The sequence below is a fragment of the Chrysemys picta genome, chromosome 2 (assembly GCF_011386835.1).
Source record: "Chrysemys picta bellii isolate R12L10 chromosome 2, ASM1138683v2, whole genome shotgun sequence".
NCBI lineage: Eukaryota > Metazoa > Chordata > Testudines > Emydidae > Chrysemys > Chrysemys picta.
The window spans coordinates 183,151,746-183,179,443 of record NC_088792.1 but is presented as its reverse complement, the minus strand read 5'-3'; the positions used below and the strand labels follow the sequence as shown (position 1 = coordinate 183,179,443).

At 41.4% G+C, this 27,698-nt stretch overlaps 1 protein-coding gene across 9 annotated transcripts in view; it reads right to left on the bottom strand.

Moving 5' to 3' along the window:
• Positions 1–12,779: 12,779 nt before the first annotated feature.
• The window catches only part of RNF144B (ring finger protein 144B), a 130,961-nt gene continuing 116,042 nt past the window's right edge, over positions 12,780–27,698 (bottom strand). For 7 of the 9 annotated variants that reach the window (XM_005302873.5, XM_065585093.1, XM_065585096.1 and 4 more), the window contains 5 exons: positions 26,521–26,581; positions 19,394–19,598; positions 17,469–17,613; positions 15,684–15,773; positions 15,242–15,529 (listed from right to left, as the gene is read on the bottom strand). In XM_005302873.5, coding sequence (XP_005302930.1) covers positions 15,389–15,529; positions 15,684–15,773; positions 17,469–17,613; positions 19,394–19,598; positions 26,521–26,581 — 642 coding nt within the window. In that variant the 3' untranslated portion in view covers positions 15,242–15,388. Of the gene's footprint in view, positions 15,530–15,683; positions 15,774–17,468; positions 17,614–19,393; positions 19,599–26,520; positions 26,582–27,698 lie in introns of all 9 variants that reach the window. The other 2 variants (XM_065585090.1, XM_065585089.1) reach the window with 1 other exon arrangement.

The window sequence follows — 27,698 nt, the reverse complement described above, 5'->3', positions numbered from 1 at the left end:
GACTGTTTATGCAGAGTAATGAAGTTAATGCCATCAGGGCCGGCTCCAGGCACCAGGCAACCAAGCATGTGCTTGGGGCGGCTCCTGGTAAGGGGCGGCCAATCTTGGAGTGGCGGGGGGCAGTGCGGCGCGGCGCTCGGCTGGGGGTGGGGGGTTCCGGCAGCGCGGCGGTCGGCGTTTGGCGGCGCGATGCTCCGCGGGGGGCGGGGGGTGTTCGGTGGTGCGGCGCTCAGCGGGGGGTGTTTGGCGGTGCTCCACGCGGGGGGGGCTTCAGCAGTGCAGCGCTCTGCGGGGGGCAGAGGTGTTCGGCGGCGTGGCGCTCGGCAGGGGTTTCGGCGGCGTGGCACTCCACGGGGGGCGGGGGTGTTCGGCAGTGGGGTGGGGGTGTTCGGCAGTGCGGCAGGGGGGCGGGGGTTGTTCGGCGGCACAGCGCTCGGCGGGGGTTTCGGCGGTGTGGCGCTCCGCGGGGGGCAGGGGTGTTCGGCAGCACAGCACTTGGCGGGAGGCGAGGGGTGTTCGGCAGCACGGCAGGGGCTGTTCGGTGGCGCTCTGCGTGGGGGGGGTTCAGCAGCGCGGTGCGGGGGGTGTTCGGCAGCGCGGCGGGGAGCGGGGGCTGTTTGGCGGCGCGGTGCTTGGCAGGGGTTTTGACGGTGCGGTGCTCGACGGGGTTGTTCGGCGGCGCTCCGTGCAGGGGGGTTCAGCAGCGCAGCAGGGGGGTGGGGGTGTTCGGCAGCGCGGCGGGGAGCGGCGGTTGTTTGGCGGCGCAGTGCTCGGCGGGGGGGGTTTCGGCGGCGCGGCACTCGGGGGGGGGGGTGTTACGGCGGGGCGGCGCTTTTTTTTGCTGCTTGGGCCAGCAAAAAAGTTAGAGCCAGCCCTGAATGCATGGTTCGGTATGTTAATCTTTTAGGGGAAAAAAAATAGAAAGAAAGCATCTCCAGCAACCCCTTGTTCAGCTATTTGTGGATTATTCTGCCCTTTGATGTTCTGTGGAAGCAAGTCAGGGGGAGGGGAGCACTGAACTTAAATGTGATTGGGGCTGGAGAGATGCCATCTGTGAAGAGTTTCAGATTTGCAATACTTCAAGATTATTTAGGTTTGGCACACAGCCCAGTTAGTGCATTACTTAAGAGGTCCGATCTGCATAAGCACCACAAAAGGTCGTAAATACGCCTTCCACACTTGGTCATGCTGTTACGCAAGAGCTCAGCTGTGTATCATTTTTACAGTGTTCTGGGGGTGCCTCCCACTGAGAACCAAAAGGAGAAAGAACTTCATTATGCAGTTTCTACCTATCATGTCACCTCCCCCACATAAGAGAAACTGCTCCTGATTCACCAGAGATTAAAAAAAAAAAAAATACAGTAGCAAGCCTGCAAAGCTAGTTTTATAATTATTTCCAAATTAATTCAGCTCTGAAGTCTCCCAGGCATGTCTCCTTAACCAGAGGCATGGAAGCTTTGCAGGTAATCCTTCCCTTAATACTCAAGCTTGACGCTATCTAACTCTCTTGCATGACTACCTTTATGGGGCACTATGCCCAGTCAGAAATGCAGTACTCCAGTGGCTCTCAACCTTTCCAGACTACTATACCCCTTTCAGGAGTCTGATTTGTCTCACATACCCCCAAGTTTCACATCACTTAAAAACTACTTGCTTACAAAATCAGACATAAAAAATACAAAAGTGTCGCAGCACGCTGTTACTGAAAAATTGCTGACTTTCTCATTTTTACCATATAATTATAAAATAAATCAATTGGAATATAAATATTGTACTTTATTTCAGTGTATAGTATATAGAGCAGTATAAACAAATCATTGTGTGTATGAAATTTTAATTTGTACTGACTTTGCTAGACCTTTTTATGTTGCCGGTTGTAAAACCAGGCAATATCTGGATGAATTGATGTACCCCTGGAAGACCTCAGTGTACCCCCAGGGGCACACATAGCCTCTGGTTGAGAACTACTGCAGTATGCCATTTCCAAGGAGCACTAAATGAACAGTTCACCTTTTGTGCAACCAATGCCGTTTTAATGCCTCTGTACATCTTCTGAAAGCACCGAACAGCTAACTTAGCCCAGCTGAACACTGGAATGGAAGAAGTCATTGATGCAGGTTTAATTTTTTTCAGCAGTGTGAGAACACCAAGGTAAATGTGGCAGAAAACATATTCCTGTATGATCCCAAACAAAGGTTAAAACAACTGTAAAGCCCGGTGCCCCTGAGAAGCCACATAGGAGGAGAGGTGCATCTGAGGGGTGCCCAAGCTGAGGCCGTCCCTAAGTAGAGAAGTGCAAGCTGCCTCCCCTGTGCTCTAAGGCTGTAATTCTGGCCCCAGCAAAGTCAATGGCAAAGCTCTCATTGATTTTACTGTGGCGAGGATTTCACCCCAGGTTTCTTCTTCAGCTCTTAGATTCTTTGTTCTATAAAAGACTAGTTTAAACTGTAGTTGTAACATTTTTTTTCAGTCTGCTAATGCAGAGTGCCCCATTGTTTTTGACTCTGTAATATAGCCTCAGATAATCTTTCAGTATCTTAGATGGCCAGTCTAACACTATTTTTGTATTATCTATCAGGGGTGATATTGCTGTACATTTAAAACATCACCTCACACAATTCTTTGATTAGCATTATTAATGTTTCCAGTTTGGGGCATGCTTGCCTTATAGCAGGCAGGCACACTATGAAAAAAAAACAAAAACATACCCTACACCTCTTCAGTTCAAGCCAGAATTGCTGAAGTACTACAAGAGAGGCTGGTCTCATGGTCACATGTCCTAACACACACACAGCAGCCTTATATGTTCAGTTGGAATGACCATTACTTTAAATTTTGAAGAAATAGAACAAAAGTCTTCACTGGAGAGCACACTGAGAGCAGGTCTACACTTAAAACGCTGCAGCTGCACCACCTTAGCTCTTCAGTGAAGGAAGCAAGATGAACCAGTTCATTGGGAATTGGAAGCAGGATGTCAGTGAAATGACCTTGAAGGAATTCCCTTTCCACATTTTCCAAAAAGAGTCAATGTTTTTACTCAGGCTTTTCCTGGTGTGAATTAGGTGATGAGAAGAGCTGTGTGTCAGGTTTTTTTGTGGCAAGAGTTTATCTGGTTGACTTTAATCAAGGACTTGGGAGGTGGAAGCTAAATGATGGTTTATAGATTGTGTACATACACTTAGCAGTTTACAGTGACCACATGAAACAATGAAGAAAACACCAAATCAAAGGATTCAGAAAACTGAGACCTATGGTTCAGGTCACTTGCAAATTACAAGTCAAGCCATTTGGGCCCCTGAGCCTGGGAGCCCAGTGGAAAAAATTGACACCTCTCTCCATCTACTTTAGTCACTAGGGATCAGATGTTCCCCTCCCTTCATGTAATGGAAGAAGAACAAACAAGGCTCTCCACCAAGAGGTTTAATGAACTCCCTTCCTGCTGCAGTGGAGGAAGCAGATGAAAGAATTTCAACCTAGCCTCTTCTAGAGGCTGCAACCTTGGGCCCCTGAAAGGAAGCAATTGACAACCCTTTCAGCCCACAGTTTCCCCAGGTAAGGTCCCTGACCTCACCTAGATGTATTTCCCCCTTGCTGGGGTTCCCAAATAGAGCTGATCGGAAATTTTTGAAATTCAGCATTTTTCAATGGGGGAAAAAAAGACATTTTAAAACACGTTCCCATTTTTCAGCCAACTCTATTCCTAAACAAAGTCCAAAAATGAACCACATTTCCTTGCGGGGATTTTTTCTTCTCTGGTGTCTCTACAAACACTACCCACAGCCCTTCGTGGTGAGCCTCACCTGCAAATCCTGGTCCACCAATCATCTGCACAAAGGGGTACCTTGAAATACTTCCTGGTGTGAGGCCTAGAACTCCTACGCATCCCTTGGAACTATTTTCCAGGATGCCCGGCTGCAGCAATGAGGTAAAGTAAAACACTAGGCCTAGCTTAAAAAGGCCAGCACACATTGTTACACAGGCCCATGCACCCTACTTTGAGATATTTATTGTATTGCTCACTAATTGATCAGTTCTCAAAGCTTTCCCCAAGTCTCGTGTTTTGTCACTCCCTGGATGTCAGAGAGTGAGACTGTCAAATCATAGTATGCCTGCCAAGGAGCCGCACTCCTGGTATTGATTGTACATGAATTTGGCATAAAGAATGAGTTTTTCTTTAAGGGTTACATGACAGTATTAAGGAAAATGAAATCTTCTGCAGAGGGTGAAAAGGGCAAATACTTTTGCTAAGAGGTTTCACTTAATCCCTGTCCAGAAAAAGCAATCTGAAGGGTGAGTTTTAGAAGGCAGAATTACTAATGTTTTCACCTTTGAGATAAAATAAGGACACATATCTATGGGTAGAAGTAAAAATAGGATTTTTACTCATCAGATCAACTACCTGTATATAGTCAATCATATCTGCTTACTTACCAAAAACAAACAAAACCCTATCCTAATTGCTAGCCCTGCCAAAACTCAACCTAGCAAAGTCAAGATGTGAGGGCAGGATCTTTCCTTGTCCTACATCAGCAACCGTAATAAAGGTGCTGTAGGCCTAATTTTGCTTTTAATTACATCTGTGCAACCCCAGTACTTAAAATTATGCTCTCAGTTTCACCCATTGCATTCAGTTGGGCTGTGTAGGTGTAATAAATTGTCTTCAATGGGGTTATGCAAGTAAGTGAGGATAGAATTCAGTCCTGTGATAGTTAACAATGCTGTTGATGTGTGAGATGTAGAACTAGTATTTTCTATGAGTTTTTTTTTTAATGACAATTTTTTTTAAAGTATTCACAGAAAAAAAAAATCTGGTTTTCAGTTGATTTCAGTTTTTCAAAAGCCCGAATGTTTTGGCGGTTTGGGGTTCTTTTTTGTTGTTGTTTGTGTTTTGTTTGTGTAAAAAAACCTAAACTTCAAAAAACATTTTCCCATTACAAAAGAAGGCATTTTTGTTTGTTTGCCCTAGTAAGAAGGAATAAAATATCCCTCACTTTCTCATAGCAGTTTCCTCTGCACTGCTAACAGAATTAACAGTATATGCAAAGCTGATGCAATGCCAATAGTTAAGGTTTCCTAATCCTTTCTATAACAGCTCTCTTCCACCTGCAACATGGCGCTGTGCCTGCTGCCTCAGTATCCTCTTGTAGAGGGGCTTCTTGGGAAGCTATCCCTGGATTACCTTAATTTGGGCACTTCATAACTTTTGAGTGCTCAACTTTGCCACTGTTTTAAGCATTTTTTGTGTGAAATGTATATTATCACTAAACTAAGAAGATGTGGTGCTGAACACACACAGGGGGCAGATTTGTTGCATGTGTTTCCAACAGCTAGAAGCCCTGTCAGGTTTCAGAGTAGCAGCCGTGTTAGTCTGTATCCGCAAAAAGAACAGGAGTACTTGTGGCACCTTAGAGACTAACAAATTTATTTGAGCATAAGCCCTGTCAGGTTTCACACAGAGAGGAAAAGACTCAAACATGTTGAATTTACAAGTTAACTTCACCAGGCTCAATAGCTTTTATGACAAATCCTATGTTGTGATGTTGGGAGAGACTTGTATAGCCATAGTTACAAAAACGCATAAAAGTTAATATGTTCTAGTGTCTGATCATCAATGTATTTATGAATGACTTTGAAAATCTAGTGTATATCTCACTGTGCTATATGAGATCTGAGTTAAAAGGCACTGTCACAAGGCAGGATTCCCTGGATTCCTTACTGCACAATCCTCACGACAAACTTAATACCATGTGTGACTATAATAGCAGTTCCCCATAGTTACATTCTCCCAGGGGGGTGGCGGGAGTCTCATCTCTCTGAAATCCAGATCTTCACTAGTCCCTTCTTCCAAACTACCCATCCTCTCCTCCTCCTCGTGTCTCTCTTTTAGCTGTCCTCAGTGGATGAGCTGAGCCACCTTGTTAATTGGCTAATCACCTAATATTTAAACTATTACCTCAGCAATTTACCTCATGTGGGGAGACTTCCAAAGCACACAGAGTGATGAGTTAGCCTAAGGCCACTCTCACTGTCACAGACACACAGACTTGAGATTACATAACCCGGTGCAAGTAAGGTCCTCCCTTGACACAGATTGGTTGAAGTGCTGTACTGTGCCTCCAGGAGCCACAGTACGCAGCTCCAGGAGAAGTGGGTGTAAACGTGGATTTAAACCAGTTGTGCTAATTTATAGCAACCTCCCATGGACTCCTTGAGCTGCTCCACTGTCTGGAGTAACCCAGAATCATCGCCTCGGCTCCTGATACGTCCCTGCCCCAGCAAACCCCCTGCAAGTCTATGCTCTGCCTGTACAGGGAATTCTTGCACCATAGTCCCCAGTTTTGTACACCACTGCAACATGTATAGGAAACAGAACCTGCCCTTTTCTGTTATAGAGTTTGTTATATCAAAGTCCAGTAGAAGACTCGGTGGTAATGCATATATTTTTGTTTATTTTCTGTTAAAGAAGCCAGCTAAGATTCAAGAACTATATCTGAGCCTCCCTCTTTTATCCATAGTCTGTTATCCACATCCCACAATGCCCAATAAATACCACAGATGTGTTTAAACTGTTTCCATTTTTTTAACCAAACGTTCATAGAATCTGTTAAAAAACAGTTAGCTGAGGAGTCAAACAAAGTGAGCCAAATGTCTGTACATTACATTTTTAATGTTGCATTTTATGACATTAGAAGGAGGTGGGGAAACAAAGAAGTAAGCCTCAGAGGCAGAAAATAAATACAGACTGTATGAATATATGCACAGAGTGCAGCAAATTGCATTTGTAAAACGTTTAAATGCTGAATCATAAACAAAATTTACAAAAGCATTTATAATTTCTTTATACACGTGGACCTTCTTTTAAACATAAAAATAGTTTAGTGAATCTTACAAAGATCAAAGCCTTTCGCCCTTCACCAGGTTAAGGATGGTGAAGAAAGTGTATTAATTAGAAAAACAAAAACAAAATACAACTTCAAACAGGTACCAAAGAAACAATATCTAGTCATCTTCGGTGAAATTCAGCCCTAGGCAGAAGGCCAGCAAAAGGCTAAGACTTCAGTGGACTTAAGTAGTGGGTGGGCTACTGTTGGCCCTCTGCAAAGGGCTGAATTTTACCCCTAATTTCAGAAACTACTCCTCTTTAACATACTAGTTATCAGATACAATAATTCAGTGCCCCATTTCCTACCCTTATCCAACAGATTTTTAAGATGTTTTAATTTACAGGACGATGGATATGAAAATAAAGTGTTGTGCCTTATGTCCCAATATGAGACCTCAATCCTGCAAAGAGTTTTGCAGAATTAGCTTTATGCATTGTGAACAGCCCCGTCAAAGTCAATGATACTATTCACATTGTCTAAAGTTAATTACATGCATAAATCATTGCAGGACTGGGACACATGACTGGTGTCAATTCACATTACTGGTAGAGCTACACCCTTTTTTTATTTGTATGTTTAATTTAATTACACATTTAAAATAAAATCTTTATTTAAAAAAAAAAGATACCTAATACTATGGGGCATCTCAATACCAGTTCTCACAGTATAAATGTCATGCGTGGTATTTGCAATGCTAATAACTGCTTTGTATACTTTTTTCTTTCTAATTTGTTCATTTAAAATATAGCATGCTTAAACAACTATTCACATTTCAAATAATTGAATCTGTTGGGTTTTTTTAAGCGAATGGGCCAGTAGCCATCAGTAGAATTCAAAGTGAAGGGATAAGATACTTGTTGTGAACTTTGGCTCTCTCATTTCTTATGGAAGTGGCCGAGAGAGTTAAATGATGCCATTGGTTTTTAAGCAGAACTCCCTATTGACATCTACTCAAAGTTCTGCTTAAAAGCTGCTGGCACTGCATGAGCCAACTGTATCACGAATAGTCAGATTTTGTGGCTGGCAAAAAAGTTATTGATAAGAAAGTAAATTTGTCTAACTATAGAAGTCAGTGATGTGGGCTTGCTGCACACCTACTTTGGGGAATACAACAAAACTAGGGCTGATGATTAATCGCAGTTAACTCACGCGATTAACGCCAAAAAAATTAATCGCGATTAAAAAAATTTATTGTGATTAATCGCAGTTTAATCACACTGTTAAACAATAGAATACCAATAGAAATGTATTAAATATTTTAGATGTTTTTATACATTTTCAAATATATTGATATCACTTACAACACAGAATACAAAGTGTACAGTGCTCACTTTATACTTTGTTTCTTACAAATATTTGCACTGTAAAAATGATAAACAAAAGAAATAGTCTTTTTCAATTCACCTCATACAAGTACTGTAGTGCAATCTCTTTATTGTGAAAGTGTAACTTACAAATATAGAGTTTATTTGTTACATATCTGCACTCAAAAACAAAACAATGCAAAACTTTAGAGCCTACAAGCCCACTCAGACCTACTTCTTGTTCAGCCAATTGGTAAGATAAACAAGTTAATTTACATTTATGGGAGATAATGCTGCCCGCTTCTTATTTACAATGTCACCTGAAAATGAGAACATGAGTTCATGTAGCACTTTTGTATCTGGCATTGCAAGGTATTTACATGCCAGATATGCTAAACATTCATATGTCCCTTCATACTTTGGCCACCGTTCCAAAGGACATGCTTCCATGCTGATGACACTTGTTAAAAAAAGAATGCGTTAATTAAATTTGACACTGAACTCCTTGCGGGAGAATTGTATGTCCCCTGCTCTGTTTTACCCGCATTCTGCCATATATTTCATGTTATAGCAGTCTTGGATGATGACCCAGCAAAGAAGGTACCAATGTGAGATTTCTAAAGATAGCTACAGGACTCAACCCAAGGTTTAAGAATCTGAAGTGTCTTCCAAACTCTGAGAGGGACAAAGACTGGAGCATGCTTTCAGAAGTCTTAAAAGAGCAACACTCCGATGCAGAAACTACAGAACCCGAACCACCAAAAAAAAGAAAATCAACCTTCTGTTGGTGGCATCTGACTCAGATGATGAAAATGAACATGCATCAGTCCACACAGCTTTGGATTGTTATCAAGCAGAACCCATCATCAGCATGGATGCATGTCCTCTGGAATGGTGACTGAAGCATGAATGGACATGTGAATCTTTAGCACATCTGCACGTAAATATCTTGCGACGCCGGCTATAACAGTGCCATGCAAACGCCTGTTCTTACTTTCAAGTGTCATTGTAAATAAGAAGGGTGCAGCATTATCTCCTGCAAATGTAAACAAACTTGTTTGTCTGAGCAATTGGCTGAACAAGAAGTAGGACTGAGTGAACTTGTAGGCTCTAAAGTTTTACATTGTTTTATTTTTGAATGCAGTTATTTTATGTACATAATTCTACATTTGTAGGTTCAACTTTCATGATAAAGATATTGCACTACAGTACCTGTATTAGGTGAATTGAAAAATACAATTTCTTTTGTTTATCATTTTTCAGTGCAAATATTTGTAATCAAAAATAAAGTGAGCACTGTACACTTTGTGTTCTATGTTGTAATTGAAATGAATATATTTGAAAATGTAGAAAACATCCAAAAATATTTAAATAAATGGTATTCTATTATTGTTTAACAACATGATTAATCTCAATTTTTTTAATGGCGCGATTAATTGAGATTAATTTTTTAATTGCTTGACAGCCCTAAACAAAACATGTTTACATGTTTTAACTTTTTACTAAATGTACCCAAGCTAAAGACCATTTACACAGAAAATAAAATAGTTGTCCCATGATGATCGATTAGAGTAAGGCGCTTCCTGTATGATGTATGTATGAGATTATTATGAGTGTAAGTGTTTGTGGAATCAGACCTTTAGTTTGTGTTCATCATGAATAACTGAGCTCCATGCCATAATTCAATAAATCTTAGAGGCCTCAATTCAGCAGTCTATCCCTGTTCAGCAAAGCACTTAAGCATATGCCTAAATATTTTGCTGATTCAAGACTAGAGTTATTTAAAAATTAAATGTATACTGAAGTTCTCCAAAATCTTAGCAGTAAGTTTATCATACAGCAGTGTTTGGAATGGTGTGAGAGCTGACACTTCCAAGAGAGGTATTTTTATGTCCATCACAAGCTGCTTATTTTTAAAATTCTAATAAGACACTAAGTTATTAAAGAATTTTATAGTGCTACTTGTGAGTAATGTCACTTGCAGGTGTGAGTATATGCAGGCTCAGACTTCAATCTTCTGTGTAAGTGTACCAGGACTCCAAGTATATTTATAGGGATTTGGAATCCTAGGATGTTCAGCAGTGGAGTATAATCATGTTTGCATGTATTTAAAATGAATATCTATCTATCTGGATTTTTTTCATCATAATCCCCAAAGACTAAAGACAACTGTCTCTCATCTGAAGCTCATAAGCGCCAGGGGCTTCTAGCCCTGATACCTCTACCACAGCAGTTAGTCTATACATTCCATTACCAAATTTTAAGTCTTAATAAGATTTACAAAACAACCCAAGTATGAAATTTCTAGCTTCAATCGTTACCTGAATATAGAAATTCTGATTATAACTTACGATAACATGCTGGGGGTTTTCATCCTCATGTAGCTAAACAGCTCCACTTATATTGTTCTAAAATATCTGGCCTCAAAGTGTGAAAAACATGAAAAAGAAATCTGAAAAAGATAAGAGCAACTGAAAAGGAAGGACTACAATGGAAGCTGGCACTCAAGCTTAACAAAAAGTAACAGACACTACCATGCAGTCACCCACTGATACCCAAATACGTCAGCCAAACGTTCATATTATCACCACCTCTTTGTGACAACTGAGAGGTGAAACTGATCTTTGCTAATTTACATATTTTCACATACAATAAGAAAATATGGTTTAACATTCATTTTAATTTAATCATGTAAACATTATCTACACTTTAGATTTTCTTTGGACTTCTTATTTTATGTTATGTTACTGGACAAATAGCAGTACATAGCACTTAACGTCCTCAAAGCACTGTACTAACTAACTACTGTTAATCCTCATCCCCTTCTGTGAGGTAAATAAAACATGCACCATTAAAAATAATCAGTTACTGCAGCATTGACTATGTATCTTCTAAAGTTAAAATAGATACTGCAGAGAAGCATTTATACCATAAACATGGTAAATATTTACCATTTAACGGTGCTCATTGTAAGCAGGCATTATCCTTATTTTATAATTGGGACCTGAGAGACACAGGGGCAGATTCTCATCTGAGGTATTTGGCATAGCTCGATTGACTGCAGTGGAACTATGAAAATTTACATGAGCTGAAGATTTGGCCCATTGAAGTTAAGAGCCAATTCTCTGAAAGTGGCCTCTAATTTTAGGTGCCACTCTTCAGACATCTAGAGCCTAATTTCAGAGATGCTGAGCAACCAAAATTTAAACCCAACTCCATGGTTGGCACCTTTGAAAACAAGGCTCCAGGGCCTATGTTCTCAGAATTGACAAGTAATTTTAAGTGAAATTACACTGTAAACTACACTGATTTTCCCAAGGCCACAAAGCAAGTCAGTGTTAGAGTTGAGATTTGAATGTAGAAAAGCTCATCCCATAAATCCCAGGCTCAGTCTTCTAATCCATAATGCCTCTGAATATGCTAGCCTTCATGTTAGTCACTACAAGATCAAAAGCACTGGGGAAAAACTGTAGATTGACAATAATAGGAGAAGTAAATTCTGGCACAGTATGAATCAAATCTGGTTCTGGCATCCAACACTCATTGAGAGTTTTTGGAGTTGTAAGAGGTTGTACGAGATTCACGGTGGCATTACTTAAAGAAGTCATATGTACCTGTGTCCCAGGACCCTTTGGACTTTGGCACTACTATCTTGCTTATATAACTTGCTGTATTTGCCATTTAGTGTATGCTTATTCATAAACAAACACTTTAAAAATCTGCCTAAAGTTATTTCTTTGGAATCCCAGAACAGATTCACTGTGACTGCTTGATTATCTGGCCAGTCTGCAGAATAACTAAGCAACAGCTATATCAACCAAAAGAGCCCCAATGCTACCAGTACTTAAGCATTTATGTAACTTTACTCCCACAAAGTTAGCACATGGGCTAACAGCTGGCAGAATCAGTGCTTAGGTTGTTCCACAGTCTCAGATAAACTGCTTTCAAAAACCAAGATGGGTTGATGCAGCACACACCCCCTTTTTAAGGGAAACCAGGCTGGTAAGGTTCATAGTTTTAAGTTTGAAAATGCTGTTCTAGAGTAATTAGAGTACTGTGTAAAATATTGCTTCAGAAATAAACTACCTTGATTCTAAATTAATAGACCCAAAGTAAAAGGATATTCTATCATCTGTTTTTTCAGTGCTGTGGCACGTGTGTGTGTTTATTTAAATTAACAAAACTAGTATTCTGAATTTGCATCATAAGGAAATCAAACTTCAGATTCTGAACCATTTTATAAAAATCTGATGTTTGTTAAATAACCAGAGATTCACATTAAATTTAGATAATTCTATAACACTGAAAAGGGACAGAATTTGCATTCTGTTAACATAATTGAGGAATGCAATTACATTATAGCCATCAGTGTACATTGGGCAAAATTCTGCCCTCAGTTACTGTATAACTGAGAGCAGAATTTAGCCTCTGGTTTGTAACTGCAGCGTTAATGACAAAACTTTTGTAATTAAGAAAGGAACTTCCTCATTTGATAGGCAACACTGACTTCCAGCATAACAAGAGGGGAAGAATTGTACCAATCCCACTGAGTGAACAGTTGTTTGGACAGAATGAATACATACAAAATATGAAAAACACCATGAGGTTTAATAGGTGAGGGATATTGAATATCATAGCACTGATTAAAAAGACTTTACAGCAATTTGTCCTTGGGAGTTTGTTCAAGTGAGTTTCTCTACTAGAAGATCACGGATAAACTGGAAATGACAGTGGTGCTGTAAAAGTGTAGGTAGAAAAACAGTGCAAGGCCAAAGGCCGAACATTTTAATTTGTCATGAGTAACCCCCAACACGACCATTACCGCTCCTAAAGAAAACACATACATAAAATACTCTCAGCTTATCATAAATCACATTGGCCTGCATTGTACTCTATATTTAGAATGTACTGACCACCTTCCTGCTTCACTTAGAAGCTCTGGATGGAGAAGAAATACAGTCTTTCAGACTAGTACACTGTCTATCTTCCAGTCATTACTGGTAGCAAATTCATTCAACATTAATTTTGTTCAAAGAGAAGCAGACACTATTATTTAAGGCCTTTGTCCCTGTTAGTCTGCTCTGCAGACTATGCTTCCTTAAAATAAGATGTTTACTACTGTTTCAGCAGCCAGAGAGAGAAGTTGAACGAAAAGGTCACATTTACAGCTGCCAAGAAGGCAAAGTTCCTGAGGCTTAGCCAAACAAAATAAAATTGATGTTCACTTTAGTTTTCTCTTTGTAGCCTGGAAGGGAGGGTAGGCTAGATATCTTTTTCTGACTTTGCACCACATTTCATTCTCCTTCCAGCCCTTGCCAACTGGGGTTGGAATTACTACTGATTGTAGAGAAAACTCATGTAAATTCCCACAAATATCAAATGCACAAACAGGAGCCCAGAACACAAGTAAGCACCAACTAATGGTAGTATAAACACCATGGATCAGAATTTGATCTCAGTTTATTCCCATGCAAATCCAGAGTGAAGTCCATTAGCTTCAGAAGAGTTATTCTGAATTTACATTGGCATAGTTGAGATCAGAATCTGAATCATGCTTGCAGTGAAGAACCAAATTAAACTAGAGCATTAAATGACAGCCGTTTAGAGACATAAAGTAACTACCAATAAATCATTAATAACAGGGCTCTTTACCCTTTTGGGGGATAGAAATAATAATTACCAATGAATACAGTTAATTTTTATCCAGGAATTTGTGTTAGTTGCCACAATTCTAAAAGGGTTACTTGGTGGGATGCGTTGGCCACATCTCTAACCTGTACTGAGTAATTTTTACAAGGTTCTTGTTGCTACCCTGTATAAACTGTTAAAAATGTATAAAGAACTCTCTGAGTGTGTATATATACACAAAATATATTAAATATTATGTACTTTGTATGGATACATACATACACACACCATACATATACATACATGCGTTTTATATGGTTTACTGGATATTCTATGGGAGATGTAGCATGGCCTTCACTAAAACATTAGATTTGTTTCCACGAGTTTACAACATCCACGGTACTCACAAAAGGCAGAGGGAAATGGAGCCACAAGTAGGTAGAGCGGTCAGCCCAAGAATGTAGCAGCCACGTATAAAAACCTAACATTTCAAGAAAGATGTGCCATGGTTGACTTGTAACATCACCTTTTAACACAGCATATACACGACAGTGATTTCCACTGAGGCATTGGCAAATGAGATTTTTTTTATAGGAAAGAATATTTTATTGGTTGCTACTGCTCCCACTGAGATCAATAGTAAAAATACCACTGACATCAACAGCAGCTAGTTTGGCCCTGTTTTTCATAGTAATGAATATCCAATTAAGATCAGAGTTTGCAATAGCTATACCATCTGGTATTATATTTGTGCCGACTGTGAGATGCACATGGTATTTTCACAGTTGTTAGGTAATACACCTAAATAATATAATTTAAAGATAGTTTATAGTGTGGTGTAGATCATTGGTAATGGTGTCATACACCAAAAATCACTAGTGTGGTATAAGTGACTGTGCGTGTGTTCACTGAAGTACAATCCATACAATTCAACACAATGGTATAGTTACAAAATGATAATTACCAGAATCCATTCTTGGTAAATATCCTCTTCATTATTTCTCTAGTATTCCCCTCCCCCACCTTACCCCTTCAACACAAAATGCTGTGGCATCTGGTTGAAGGGAAATTATCAAATATATGTAAATATATATTTGTTATTTTTAATAGGTCACAAGCCAGCAGATAATAGCAACATGCGGCTTCTTCTTCTTTTACTTTATAATCAGCAGAGTACTAAGAAGTGGGCTTGTTCATTTACCTGTACTCCCTCCACTGGCTGCATGACTGGTTCTGCAGAAGCAGAAGAACAATATTGCAGGATAAATACATGTTCAGGTTCTGGAAGATCCCTCTCTCTACAAGATTCTAACAGTTTTAAAGGTGGATCATATTTGTGGCTGAATTACTTGACAGTGACCTTTTTTAATTATATATACACACTACAATCCCTCAGTCATTTCCTGAACTGTGACTTGCAAGCAATATAGTGGCCTGAAAACAATAGGCACTTATCCTCAAAGTTGGCAAGTAGAGGGAGAATTATTTGGTAGGTATGACACCAAAACCCAATCTTTGTGCTTTCTCACGTACATCTACTGTATAGACAGAGGCAGAAACAGACACAGAGTTTTAGGTTGTCGGTGGGTCATGCTTTTTCTTTTTGCCTCTGCAGGATTTGCAGACACAGCAGATAATGCATGGAGATGCCACAAGCAGTAAGGGAGAAGTCACCAGCGCTATGATACCCAATCCCACCAGGATCCCCACAACCTGCAAAATTTAAAGAAAAGAAAAATTAACCAACAAGAAAATAAAGTGTGTGTGTGTGTGTGTGTGTGTGTGTGTGTGTGTGTGTGTGTGTGTGTGTGTGTGTGTGTGTGTGTGATGTTTGTCATTGCTCTGTTTGAGCTGGTTATCAGCATACCTGTGTTCTGTTCCACATAACCGAGGCTCGAGAATGGCCCAGTTTGTTTCTGCAGGGGCCTTTGTCATAATGTCTTAAGAAGATATCATTCTGAAAGATAAAAGAAAAACTGTACTGAGCAGGTCACGTTAATGTGGGGAGATTAACAAGACAGGAGTAGAACTACCACATTCCTGACAGTGCAGTAAAATTAACTGTTCTGGCAGAGAAGTTTGCCTGCCTGTTACTTAATTACTTTGAGAAATTAAATGGGAAACTTTAGATCTATAAGACACACTAAGATATTTCATATCCCTAATATTTATCTTCTGTATTCCTAATATTTCTCTGTTCTCTAGTCAGTTCTTCCATAGGCTTAACAGGCTGCTCTTTAAAATGGAAAGTCCCCACTTTCCTTTTCTCCCCCATCAAACTAATTACTTTATCTCAACAAGATGAGTGGCACTCAGTTTCCAAACACCCTCCCCCGACAGTTCCCCTGTAGCTTGAGCTCTGCTTTTTCCATTCATTCTTCAACTTAACTTTATTGTTATACAAGTATTACCTTGCAGTAAATTTTGAATACCTGAAACCTGAGTGGGTTTATAAGAGCTATATTGTAACCATGCAATGACTACACCTCGTCAAAGAAATCATTTAATTGACTTATCTTTAACTGATTAAAATCAGCTAAAGGCATATCTACAGACAACTATCACAGCTTCACGTGTTTAGACTATTATGGAAACTTGACACCGCTCCAATTTTTCATAGTGTTACACAATGATTGTGTACACTACGTACTCCAAAACAGACTTGAAAAAACAGCACCAATAAACAGCCTGGATAGAAAGTTGAGCACACCCTGTTTAACATATAGAGAATAAAGAGGAACAAGGAAGTTTCGTCATTTCCAAACTGTGTAGCAAAAACCTATTTAACTTTATTTTACCTCAAGTGCTGGAACAAAGAGTTCTTTTCCTCACCTCCCACAAATATTACTACCGACTGTGCCAAAAACTGATGTTATCATTGTACACCCGTATGTTCCTTCTTTTGGACCTTCCTTTAGAATTCAAAGTCAGTGCAAGTGGAGAATATTTGATGTTTTGGTGGTAGTGCTTGGCAACTTGCAGATTTGGGCACTTTTTATGATGATAGTGTCCTCCAAGTTCAGACTTCCTGTTTTCCCTTCCTCTTGAGCTCTTTGTATCCCTAATAAGATTCTGAACATGAAAAGTAGTTTCCAAAACACTTTCCTCCTCAAACTTATTAACTGGATCATTCTCGTCTGCTATAACAGCACTAGAGACTGACTATGGAGAAGTGGCCTAGTTTAAATGAGCTCTGAATTGACCCCAATTTGAAACGGTAGCCTTTATCTGTACCAGACCAAATCTGAACATTTTTAACAGGTTGGAATCCAATGAATTGGGGGGAGGGGAAAGGAAGGGGGAACACAACTAAATAGCTCTCAACCCACCTATCTTTAGCAATAGTATTGGAAAATCCATCTTCTCCAAGAGAATTAGCATTGGATCAAGAGATTTGGCTACAATCCACTTCAATTTAGGAAAAAAAGAAAGAAATCTCTTTGAGGCTCATTGGAGGCAGAAGTAACTTTTAAGCTTTGGCCACCATGAGGCTCCATTTAAATATAATGGCATTCACTCAAGTAAAGGTCCTTTTATCCTTAGCATAAAGGGACAGAACTAGAACATACATGATTCCGGTTATGACATATGGGACTTATCCCCCAAATCCTTAACTAGCCTCGCTCTAGAACCTTCGTCCCATGGCACTTACATCCAAGTTCTGTAGGCAGTACCAGCAAAATGTATGCTTGCAGTTCTTACACATCATTTGAGCGCAGCCTTCATTTCGTTCAATATAGATCCGGCACACTGGGCACTGTTTAATTGGAGCCTCTGTGTCAGTCCTGGTAAGTGCTCTAGAAGGGTAGGGAAATATATGAAAGATGAAATTTCAGTGCAAAATTTGTGGCTGTCTGACTGGAGTACTAATGTCAAGTTGTTTATGCCTCATTATGTTCTTTAGGGCCCCTAGTTCACACTCAACTCCATGGTCTGGCATGCGCCATGAATTTCAAGATTGCCTGATGTTAGCTTCTTAATGTACTGGAAGTGTAAAATCTCGTATTCATGGGAATGCATTAAAACATATACTAAGATCAAAAATCATATGAAGATCTCACAGGCAATTCCTGTTTGATGAAACCCTGCTGACCAAAATGCTTAGTTTTAACTCTTTGAACTCTTGCAAAAATATTCACAGTGGTGGAAACTACAGAGCACAACAGAGAGTTTAAAGATTACTCTGTGCATGCCAGTGAATGCTGTTCTGTTTCTGTGAGTACAGGTTAGCCAGAGACCTGGTATAATGTAAACATAAGAGTATTTACAGAATTCAGAGACATTCAGCCATTGCCAGAACCATGCATCCTCACTAATAGACTGCTATAAGGACACAGCTAGTGCAGTCATTTGCATCTGTGCAAAGTGAGTGTACAGGGCTACCAAATCAGAATTCTCCACTCACACCAGTGAAAGAATTTGGCACCTACTTAGCACAAGAGTTAGGCCTAGTCTATGTACAGTTTTTATACCAGTTCAACTATTATGTTAAGAGGTATGATTTCTCTAGAGTAAAATTGGTGTAACAGCTAGTATAGACGCAGTTATGTCGTTTTAAAACTTATGATGGTTTAGTTTATTCCCCTTTGTGACGGGTTGTTCATCCCAACACTGGCCCTGAAGGGGTTACTGTAGGCTAAGAAGGGGGCCAATTAACCAGACAGGCCACGGCTGAGGGGAATCAGGTGGCTTAAGTAATCCCTTGACTGAATAACGAAGGAGCCCATCTGAGGAGGAATGAGCTGGGCAGGATTTTATAAAGGCAGGAAGTTGGCAATAGAGAAGAGTAACTGCAGTTGCTTTCTGAGAGAAGGGAGTTTTGGGGTGGGCAAACCCAGAGAAGTGGGGGAGCCAGAAGGTTAGGAAAGGCTGAGGGGAAAGGCGGTAAAATCTGAAGTGAAATAGACCTTAGCTACTGATCAGAGGGTCCCTGAGGTGGCACTTTGAGTAGAGGGTGGGCCCAGGTTCCCCCACCAGTCACTGGGGAAGTGGCACTAGCTAGGCAGTGAATGGGAAGACTGCCTGACAAACATGACTTGTCTGGAAGACTAAGCCATGAACACAGAGCATCTTGCCTCACTGAGAGCTAGGAAGAGAAGGTAGGATGTGCAATGAGAAGTGAAAAGGAGGCATTGGACCTGGAATCAGTTAATCCCCAGAGTGACCAAGAGGAGGCGCACTACTGGTGAGCGGAGTTGTGAAACCCTTCCCTGTGGAAATAGCTATATTAGTATACAGTAACTGCTCCCACACTAGGGAGGTTGCATCACTTTAACTACACTGATATAGTTAAAGCAGTATAATTTGTGTGTGTAGACTAGATCTGAATGACACACACAAAGGTGCAAAGCACTGGATAACCCAGACTGGAATTTCCAACTCCATAAGTAGCTGCTTAATGCAGGAGTAACAGCAGCATGTGAATTATATTTAGAAACCACATCTGTAATGATGTATTAGAAATAAGTCTAAAATATGGAGAAGGCAGGTCCATGAAGTATATGTGGCATTGGACATCCATTTTGTACCACTAGCAGAGCTGAAAGATGGCACAGCCTAGCTGAATTCTGCTCTTACCCCTGCTCAGTTGGTATTACAATGGGTTGGTTTTCCTGGCACAAGCGCTCTGGGTGCCATACTTCTTTGCAGGATGAACAGAATTTCAGATGACAAGCTGGGCATTCCACAGGCACTGGTTGTCCTGAGTCACTCAGTTCAACATGGCACATGGTCTGGCAGTCAGCAGCAGGGCACCACGTTCTGCATGGGTCCAAGTGGACTTCTGAAACATAAATATGGAAACAAAACTGTTTAAATCTGCGTTCATTATATACTCCTTTTTTCACTCCAATTACCATTTCTCTAGTCATACAAGGCCTGAGCCGATGCCCACTTAGTTCTTTAAAGGATTCTGTATTGCTAAAACTATGGCCACAGTGCAAGCAGTGTTGCACTGAACACATAATTAAGATGATGAGAATTTGTCAGACACCATCAGACAAACTTCAGTCTTTCGCTATGAGAAGTTGGTGATAAGTTAATGAGTGAATGTTAGATAGTCTCCCCATCTCTCTCTAGAAGAGCATGCACATCTCTGCCTAGAACAACATTTGTCTCTGTTGCACTGTTACAGGCCCTGCTGCATAGCTGGCTTATCCATTTAAGGTACACTCTGGAAAAGCAAATTAAATGAAAAACTGTTCTTCCTTAAGGGCTGGAATGATACTCCTTCAAAAAATAAATACTTAGCTACATTTGTACTGCTGCAATTCTAAACTTAAACTGCTTGTTAGACATGTCCTTGAAGTCTTAGGCAACAGGACTGAATTACAAAAATAGGAATAAATACAGCTAGCTAATAGGTCTGTTAAAAGCGGGACATTTTTACATGTCAACATGAATATATACCTAATATTACCTAATATCCCTCTAAAAATATAAGCAATTATGATCTTGCACTTATATCAGGAGTAGCTCCACTCAAGTCTGAGTAAAGTCATTTCTCTGGACCTCATTTTCCCCATCTATAAACTAAGAATAGTGATACTTATTCTCCTCCCTAAGTGGTCATCATTAAAAAAAAAAACAACATTGGTCAGCTGTTACCACACAATAGCTTTTGTGCTATCGTCATTATCCCCCGGGCATCGATGTGGTATCTTATACACACTATCATTTGGAAATGAGTGACAAATGTTGACTTTTGCTACTGTGCCCCCGTGTTGCCTAGAGACATTTCAAGGAGAACCCAGCTAAAATATTACCATGATGACAGAGTTTCACTGCTAGTGATAGATTTGATTTCACTGCTTTCCAGCACAAACTGGAGAAAGCCAGGCTGCAAACCACCAAAATCTATGAAAAAGTCTATTGGGAGCAGGTAACCTGCCAGTCACCTGCAATTCCTGTTCCACTGGGAGCTTCTGATACAGTGGTGGGCAACTTGCAGTCTGTGTTGGCAGCTGAGTGCTCAGCATTTCATAAGAGCGGCTCAGCACAGGATAAGATCAGTCCCCAGTAGATACTAGCCTATTGTCCAATGTGTCTAGCCTTTGCAACTACAGAAATGTAACACAAAAGTGTTTTCTTCTAGCACTGTAGTGCAGAGAAAGCAAAACAAGTTGCAGTGTCTACTATGCCCAGCTCTGGAAACTTGAGTTCTTTCGAAAATAAGATGGGAGAAAGAGAGAGAAGAATGTCTGTCTTTGGCATTCGCTGTTTTTAAAGCTTATTGGAATTGTGGAATCTTTGCAGCAAGATATAAATGATGCATGAAATGAAACTCCCTGCCCACCCAGTATACAAAGAACATACAGATGGTACTTTGCAGTCATTGCTGTGATGTGCTATTTGCTTGAGCACAGAGCACAATGAAACCAGAAAAGCCCACCAAGCCTAGAAAGTTGCAGCTAAAAATACGAAGCAAACACAACTCTAAAAAGTTGATGAATACTTCTAGTGAGAAAGTGGTTCCTCTCCTGGTCTCCTCCACCTTTCCTCTGACTTGCCACAACCTAGGCAGCCAACTAGATTCAGCTCTAAGCAGGGAGGTTTCCCTAAACCACATACCAGCCATACCACCAGAGGCTGTGCTCTGGTCAGTTCTCACAATACAAACAGTCAGGTGTGATCTGGAAGACAGCCTAGGAAAATGCAGAATGGTGTTTTTGATTCTGTGGGTAATACTTTTTCCTTTGAATTGGTACTAAACCAATGCCTTTCACATGGTGTTAGGGGACAGTGTACTGTTAAAAGTCCCATGCTTTGGATTAGACATAAAATGGAGGTTCTGGTCACTTGTGGTCATTAAAGATCCCATGGCAGTTTTCACAGAAATAGAAGCATAACCCATTTGTCCTGGCCAAATTCCATTCAGCCAATTGCATTCTGCCTACCTCAGTTGGGATACAATATTCTTTAATTCATGTCCTAAGCTGTTGCATAGTGTTACTATGCACTATAAAATAGCAGCTGACTTTCACTGCAAAGGCGGCTGCACTCAAGTGGTGGATTTGTTTTTTTAATATCATTATTATGGGGGGAGGGATAGCTCAGTGGTTTGAGCATTGGCCTGCTAAACCCAGGGTTGTGAGTTCAATCCTTGAGGGGGCCACTTAGGGATCTGGGGCAAAAATCAGTACTTGGTCCTGCCTAGTGAAGGCAGATGGCTGGACTCAATGACCTTTCAGGGTCCTTTCCAGCTCTATGAGATAGGTATATCTCCATATATTATTAAATATTTAGTAGTGCCTGGATCAAGACTGGGAGCTCACTCTCCTAGGTGTTGTACAAATATATATGATGACCTGCTCACAGCCATGAAAACCTTACAATAATAAGAAGACAATCTAGGAGGAAGAGTAGAGTGATAGGGATACAATCAAAAATATGATATTCATATAAAGCAGCACCAGAAATAGGAGCAGTGCAAGAAGGAGGCAACAGCATGGGGCAGCCTTGAGTAACTCTCCCCTTGTAAGTATTCTCACACTTCTTATCAAACTGTCTGTACTGGGCTATCTTGATTATCACTTCAAAAGTTTTTTTCTCTTACAAGGTAAAAAATCAGATCCTTGGCTGTTGCAGAGAAGGAGCTTGGAGAGCACGGCTGCAACCTGGGAAGGGATGAAACTGAGGCAACAGCAGCACTGGGAGCAGGTCCAATGAGCAGGGAAGCTTCCTGGTGCCATGAAGGGAGCCAGACCCCTGCTTGGTGCAACCAATGGGAGAGAAGAACCCCTGGCCAGGACCAGTGGAGTGGCACTGGCAGATTGCACAGGACCAGCGCCTGTGAGCTCCTGGGCCCACTGAGCAGTGAAGTGGGCCCCCAGAAGGAGGTTGTGGGTCCTTGTGCCAGAGGAATGGGATGCAGTCCTCAGGGCAAGATTGTGGTTCCTCTTCTCTGAGCCTGGGTCCTGCTGGTGGCAGCAGAGGATCTGTTTGTTCCTGGTTGGAGAGATACAGATTTGATTGGGAGTGTGGGAGTTAAAGTGTTTGTGCCTGGTATAAGGGTAGGAGCCTAGGTAATGGGTGACTGCTCACGAGTAAGGTTAAGATTTTATCACGGTTATATTTAGTAAAAGTCACGGACAGGTCGTGGGCAATAAACAAAAAGTCACGGAAGCCTGCAACCTGTCTACGACTTTTACTAAAAATAACTGGGGGTGAGCTGACCTCTGCAGAAGACTGAAACCAGAGCCCCATGGGAAGGTGAATGGGGGGTGAAGCCCGAGGCCTGCTGCCTGGGTGTGGGATTCCAGCCGCAGCTGCAGGGACCAAATCCGAAGAAGTCACAGCGGAGTGTTAAAGTCATGGAATCCGTGACTAAATTGTATCCTTACTCATGAGCAAATTCTGGTTACAGCAAAAGGTCATAGGCTGAAAGAGTGGCTTGAGGGCAGAAGGAGCTGGGCTGAATTAACTAAATTTCCTAGCAACAGTTAAAACCCATCAGCACGTCAGCAAGCCCATAAATCTTGGTTATGCAGCACCTCTGCCTCTACCACAATTGCTCCTACCTGTTCCTTTGCTCATTCTAAAACTACAGACTTTATAACCCCCTGGCCAGGGAAAAGGATGGCTTTGGGGAGGGGGGGGGCGTGGACATTATCTTCAGTGGAAATGGAGTTTGGTGACCAGCCTGCTTCTGGTCTAGGCCCTTTGGGACTATGTTCCAACTCTTATACAAAGACTGGTGCCCGACAGGAATCAGACCCAGGATGGTTTTCACAGGACAATTACTTGGCCAGACTTTTGAATTCTCCTTGAAAATCTTGGTAGATTTCAAATGTATCTACAGAATCAAACACAATCTTTTCTATGAATTTTTCATCAGACCCTGCCCCTGGTTGTGATCACTGTATAAGATTGGGAAAGCTTACTGGTAAAATGTTTAGACATTTCTGAAATAAAATAATCTTTCTTTGATTTACATATCACTCTGGGCAGCCAATGGCAGATATGGCAAGAGTTTAGACTCTAAAGAAAATTGTTTAACTAGGCAAAATTGTGCATCTTCAGTAGCTATAAAGCTGAAAAGAGGGCTGGATTTCCTGCCTGCTCCCTGCACGTAATCAGTGCAGTGCAGTGGTTCTAGCGTAGGAGTTTTGACTAATAGTATTTTCAAAAATATTCCTACAGAAAGGGCAGAGACTCTGGCTCATTTGTGACAACAGATTTACATACTGAGAGAGCAGCATTGTATACTTTAACCTTTACGATCAGATCTGTGGATAAAAGACTGTAACCTAGATCAACAAGAATGTGTGCTGGTAGCATTTAAAAACTGGTGGGCAGTTAAGAATATCTGGGGAATGGAGGGCTTTTCTTCACTACTGGAGTAAGTCGACCTAAGTTATGCTACTCCAGTTACATGAATAACGTAGCTGGAGTCGATGTAGCTTAGGTCGACTTACCCCAGTGTCTTCACTGTGCTGCATCGACAGGAGATGCTCTCCGGTCAACTTCCCTTACTCTACTCAGTCCAGTGGAGTACCGGAGTCTTTACTAGATTTATTGGGTCTGCTTTAGACCCGCTAAATCGACACCCGCTGCATCGATTGCAGCAGCATCGATCTCCCTGGTTGTGAAAACAAGTCCCTATTGTTTCAGAGGATACAGAATAGATGAGGTTAAAATTAACTAGTTTGGGAATGATTACCTGAACTACTCTCCTCCTTGGTTAAGTGATAAAAGAAAACACAAAAAGATCTCCCAAAAATTCAGTTGGCCTTTATCCTGTGGTACAGGTATACCCGGGGCAACATCACGGCAGATGAAATTCAGTGTTGATCAGTGCAAAGTCGTACACATTTGAGACTATAATCTTGACTATACATACAAAATGATGGGTCTAAATTAGCTGTTACCACTCAAGAAAGATCTTGGAGTCATTGTTCTCTGAAAGCAATCGCTCAATGTGCAGCGGCAGTCAAAAAAGCTAACAATGTTAGGATCCATTAGAAAAAGGATAGATAATAAAATAATGCCACTACATAAATCTGTGGTACACCCACATCTTGAATACTGCATGCAGATCTGGTTGCCTCATCTCAAAAAAGATATATTAGAATTGGAAAAGGTTCAGAGAAGGGCAACAAAATGATTATGCATCCAAAGAAGTGGGCTGTAGTCCACAAAAGCTTATGCTCTAATAAAAATGATTTGGGGTATGGAACAGATTCTGTACAGGAAGAGATTAAAAAGGCTGGAACTGTTCAGTTTAGAAAAGAGATGACTGAGGGGAGATATTATAGTGGTCTATAAAATTATGGTATAGAGAAAGTGAATAGGGATGTATTATTTACCCCTTCATATAACACACAAACTAGGGGTCACCCAATGAAATTAATAGGCAGCAGATTTAAAACAAACATAAGGAAGTACTTCTTAACACAATGCACAGTCAACCTGCAGAGCTCATTGCCAAGGGATGTTGTGAAGGCCAAAAGTATAACGGTGTTCAAGAAACCATGGAGGATAGGTCCATCAATGGCTATTAGCCCCTTAGCTCCAGGTGTCTCTAAACCACCAACTGCCAGAAGCTGGGACTGGATGACAGGGGATGGATCACTTGACAATTGCCCTGTACTATCTATTCCCTCTGGGGCACCTGGCACTGGCACTGTTGGAAGACAGGATAGTAGGCTAGCTGGACCACGGGTCTCACCCAGTATGTCATTCTTATGTTCTTAATGTCATCGGCGTCTTTATGACAAAGCTGTAGTCCAGTGGTCCCAAAACTTTTTACCTTGTGCCCCCCCTTACCCCTGTCTCTCCTCCCCGAGCTGGAGCCAGGAGTGGGGTCATGGCTCCGGGAGTGGGGGGTATGCAGACAGGGTTAAGGGAGCTGAGAATGGGACCAAAGCTGGGGGTGGGAGCAGAACCGAGGCTGGGGGCCGAGGCCAGCAGCCGAGGCCAGCAGCCGGGGCCCCGGGCATGGGGCTGACGGCCAGGTCCAGCAGCGGAGCTGGGTGGCACTCCCACCCCACCCCCCACAGGGACTGGCCCAGGCCCTACCCGTGCCCCCCAAATGTTCCTCTGCACCCCCCTAGGGAGGTGTGCCCCACAGTTTGGGGACCTCTGCCGTAGTCAATAATAATGAGCCAGATCCCCTCCCATTGTAAAAACCATGGGAGAAAATCTTTGTGAGGGTTCCGTTGCAGAGATTTCCCCACATTCCCTTTATTGTCCTATCATACAAACTGGGTTTGCTCACATGGAAAAGTATTGCAGATCCTCTAGGATCCATGGAAGGCCAAGGACATCCACTTGGACGCTCCATGCCTCCATACCAACCGCAGCCCCTGGAGTCCTAACCTAATGCAAATGCAACCTGATCCCTTGCAGCACAGCTCCACTGCACCCATTCTATCATGGATGCCCCCTCTGTGCAGCTGTCCCGAGGACCCAGGATGGAGGATTCTGCAAGCAAGATAATCCAATCTCTTGCACACAAGTTTGAATATTTTCACTAATAAGTGTAATCAAAAAAATTGCCCTGTTGGTCCTGCTCCTGTTGATGTCCACGGGAATTTTGTTACTGACTTGAGTAGGAGTAGAACCCAGCCGACTCCTTGTAGTTAAATTATGTCAAAATGAAGGCCCTTTCCCACCCTACGGGATAGCCTTCTAGTAATCAGTAGAACCCCATCGCCCCATATTTTAAGCCATGGTAAGATAAATATAAAATAAATGGTTCATACCTCGTTCAAATTTCAGTCGCTGGTATAACTGAAACTGATCAACAGGTACCAAAGAGGCAATCTGAAATGAAACATAAGAATAGAAGAAATGTTAGGAAAAGAAAAAGCCAGCCAGCCCCACATGCCTGCTCTTTTGAGTCTGATCTCAACCAACCTTCCTTTACTAGTTCCCCCCCACCACCACCACCATTTTCCTCAATCCCTTCCTTCTCCAGATGTAAGTCTAGGTAATTCTAGACCACCTGTATTTCAGGTCATACATTCCAGTAACGTAGTCCGTATGTTTATTACCCTTCACAAGAAATAGTTCTTCATGGGTGCTTTATTTACTTCTAGCTTCCCCATTTATTTCATGTGGATTTATTATTAATAAAAGGTGATAGATTGCCAGCCCTGTTTTATTTATGTACAGAAGTACATCAACAATGGAAGCTTCCCTCTGCCAGAGTCCTTCAATCTTGGTGACAGGAGTCACCTCTAGGGTACTGAGAGGGGAGTTTAGTCTCCATTCGTTGTCATTTGGGCTAAGATTGATGACAACAGTGTTGCTGGATTTTGTGATGTGCACCCTTGTCCACTGGGAACTGGACTGAAATTACCAACTCATTTCATATAGGCAACTACATAGACGTTAGCTAGCATGTTTGAGTCACTACCAACCATGTCTGGATTTGAGCTGGTGACCTAGAGGTGAAGGGCTGTATCCTCCATTATTAACCCCTATAAAGACATTCAGTCACCCTAATTTTTAAGATTATTAGCCAGATCCTCAACTGGATCCAAATCAGCATGGTTCATTTGAGTCAATGAAGTTACATTGATTTATACCAGCTGAGGATATGGCCTTTGGATCTTAGATTTTGAACCCATCCGCTGTATTTATCCACCACTGTAAATTGTCTTCCATCATTCTGAAAAATGGCATTAGTCCACCTCAGTGTCTTCTCTTTTCTCCTGAGAATAAACCCACCTTCCTTAATTTTCCTGTTAAATTAGGACCTGATTTCTGAGGTGCCTCAGCTCCCACTGATACAAATGAACAGCTTCAGAGGGAGTTGAAGGCTCTCTGCACGTCACATGAGGCCCTACAGCATTATCCCCCCAGAATCTAGCAGTGAGCCGTCTCTTGTCCTCACTGAAGCAGTAACAAACTCTTGGGTTGCTTTGCCCTCTGTTGC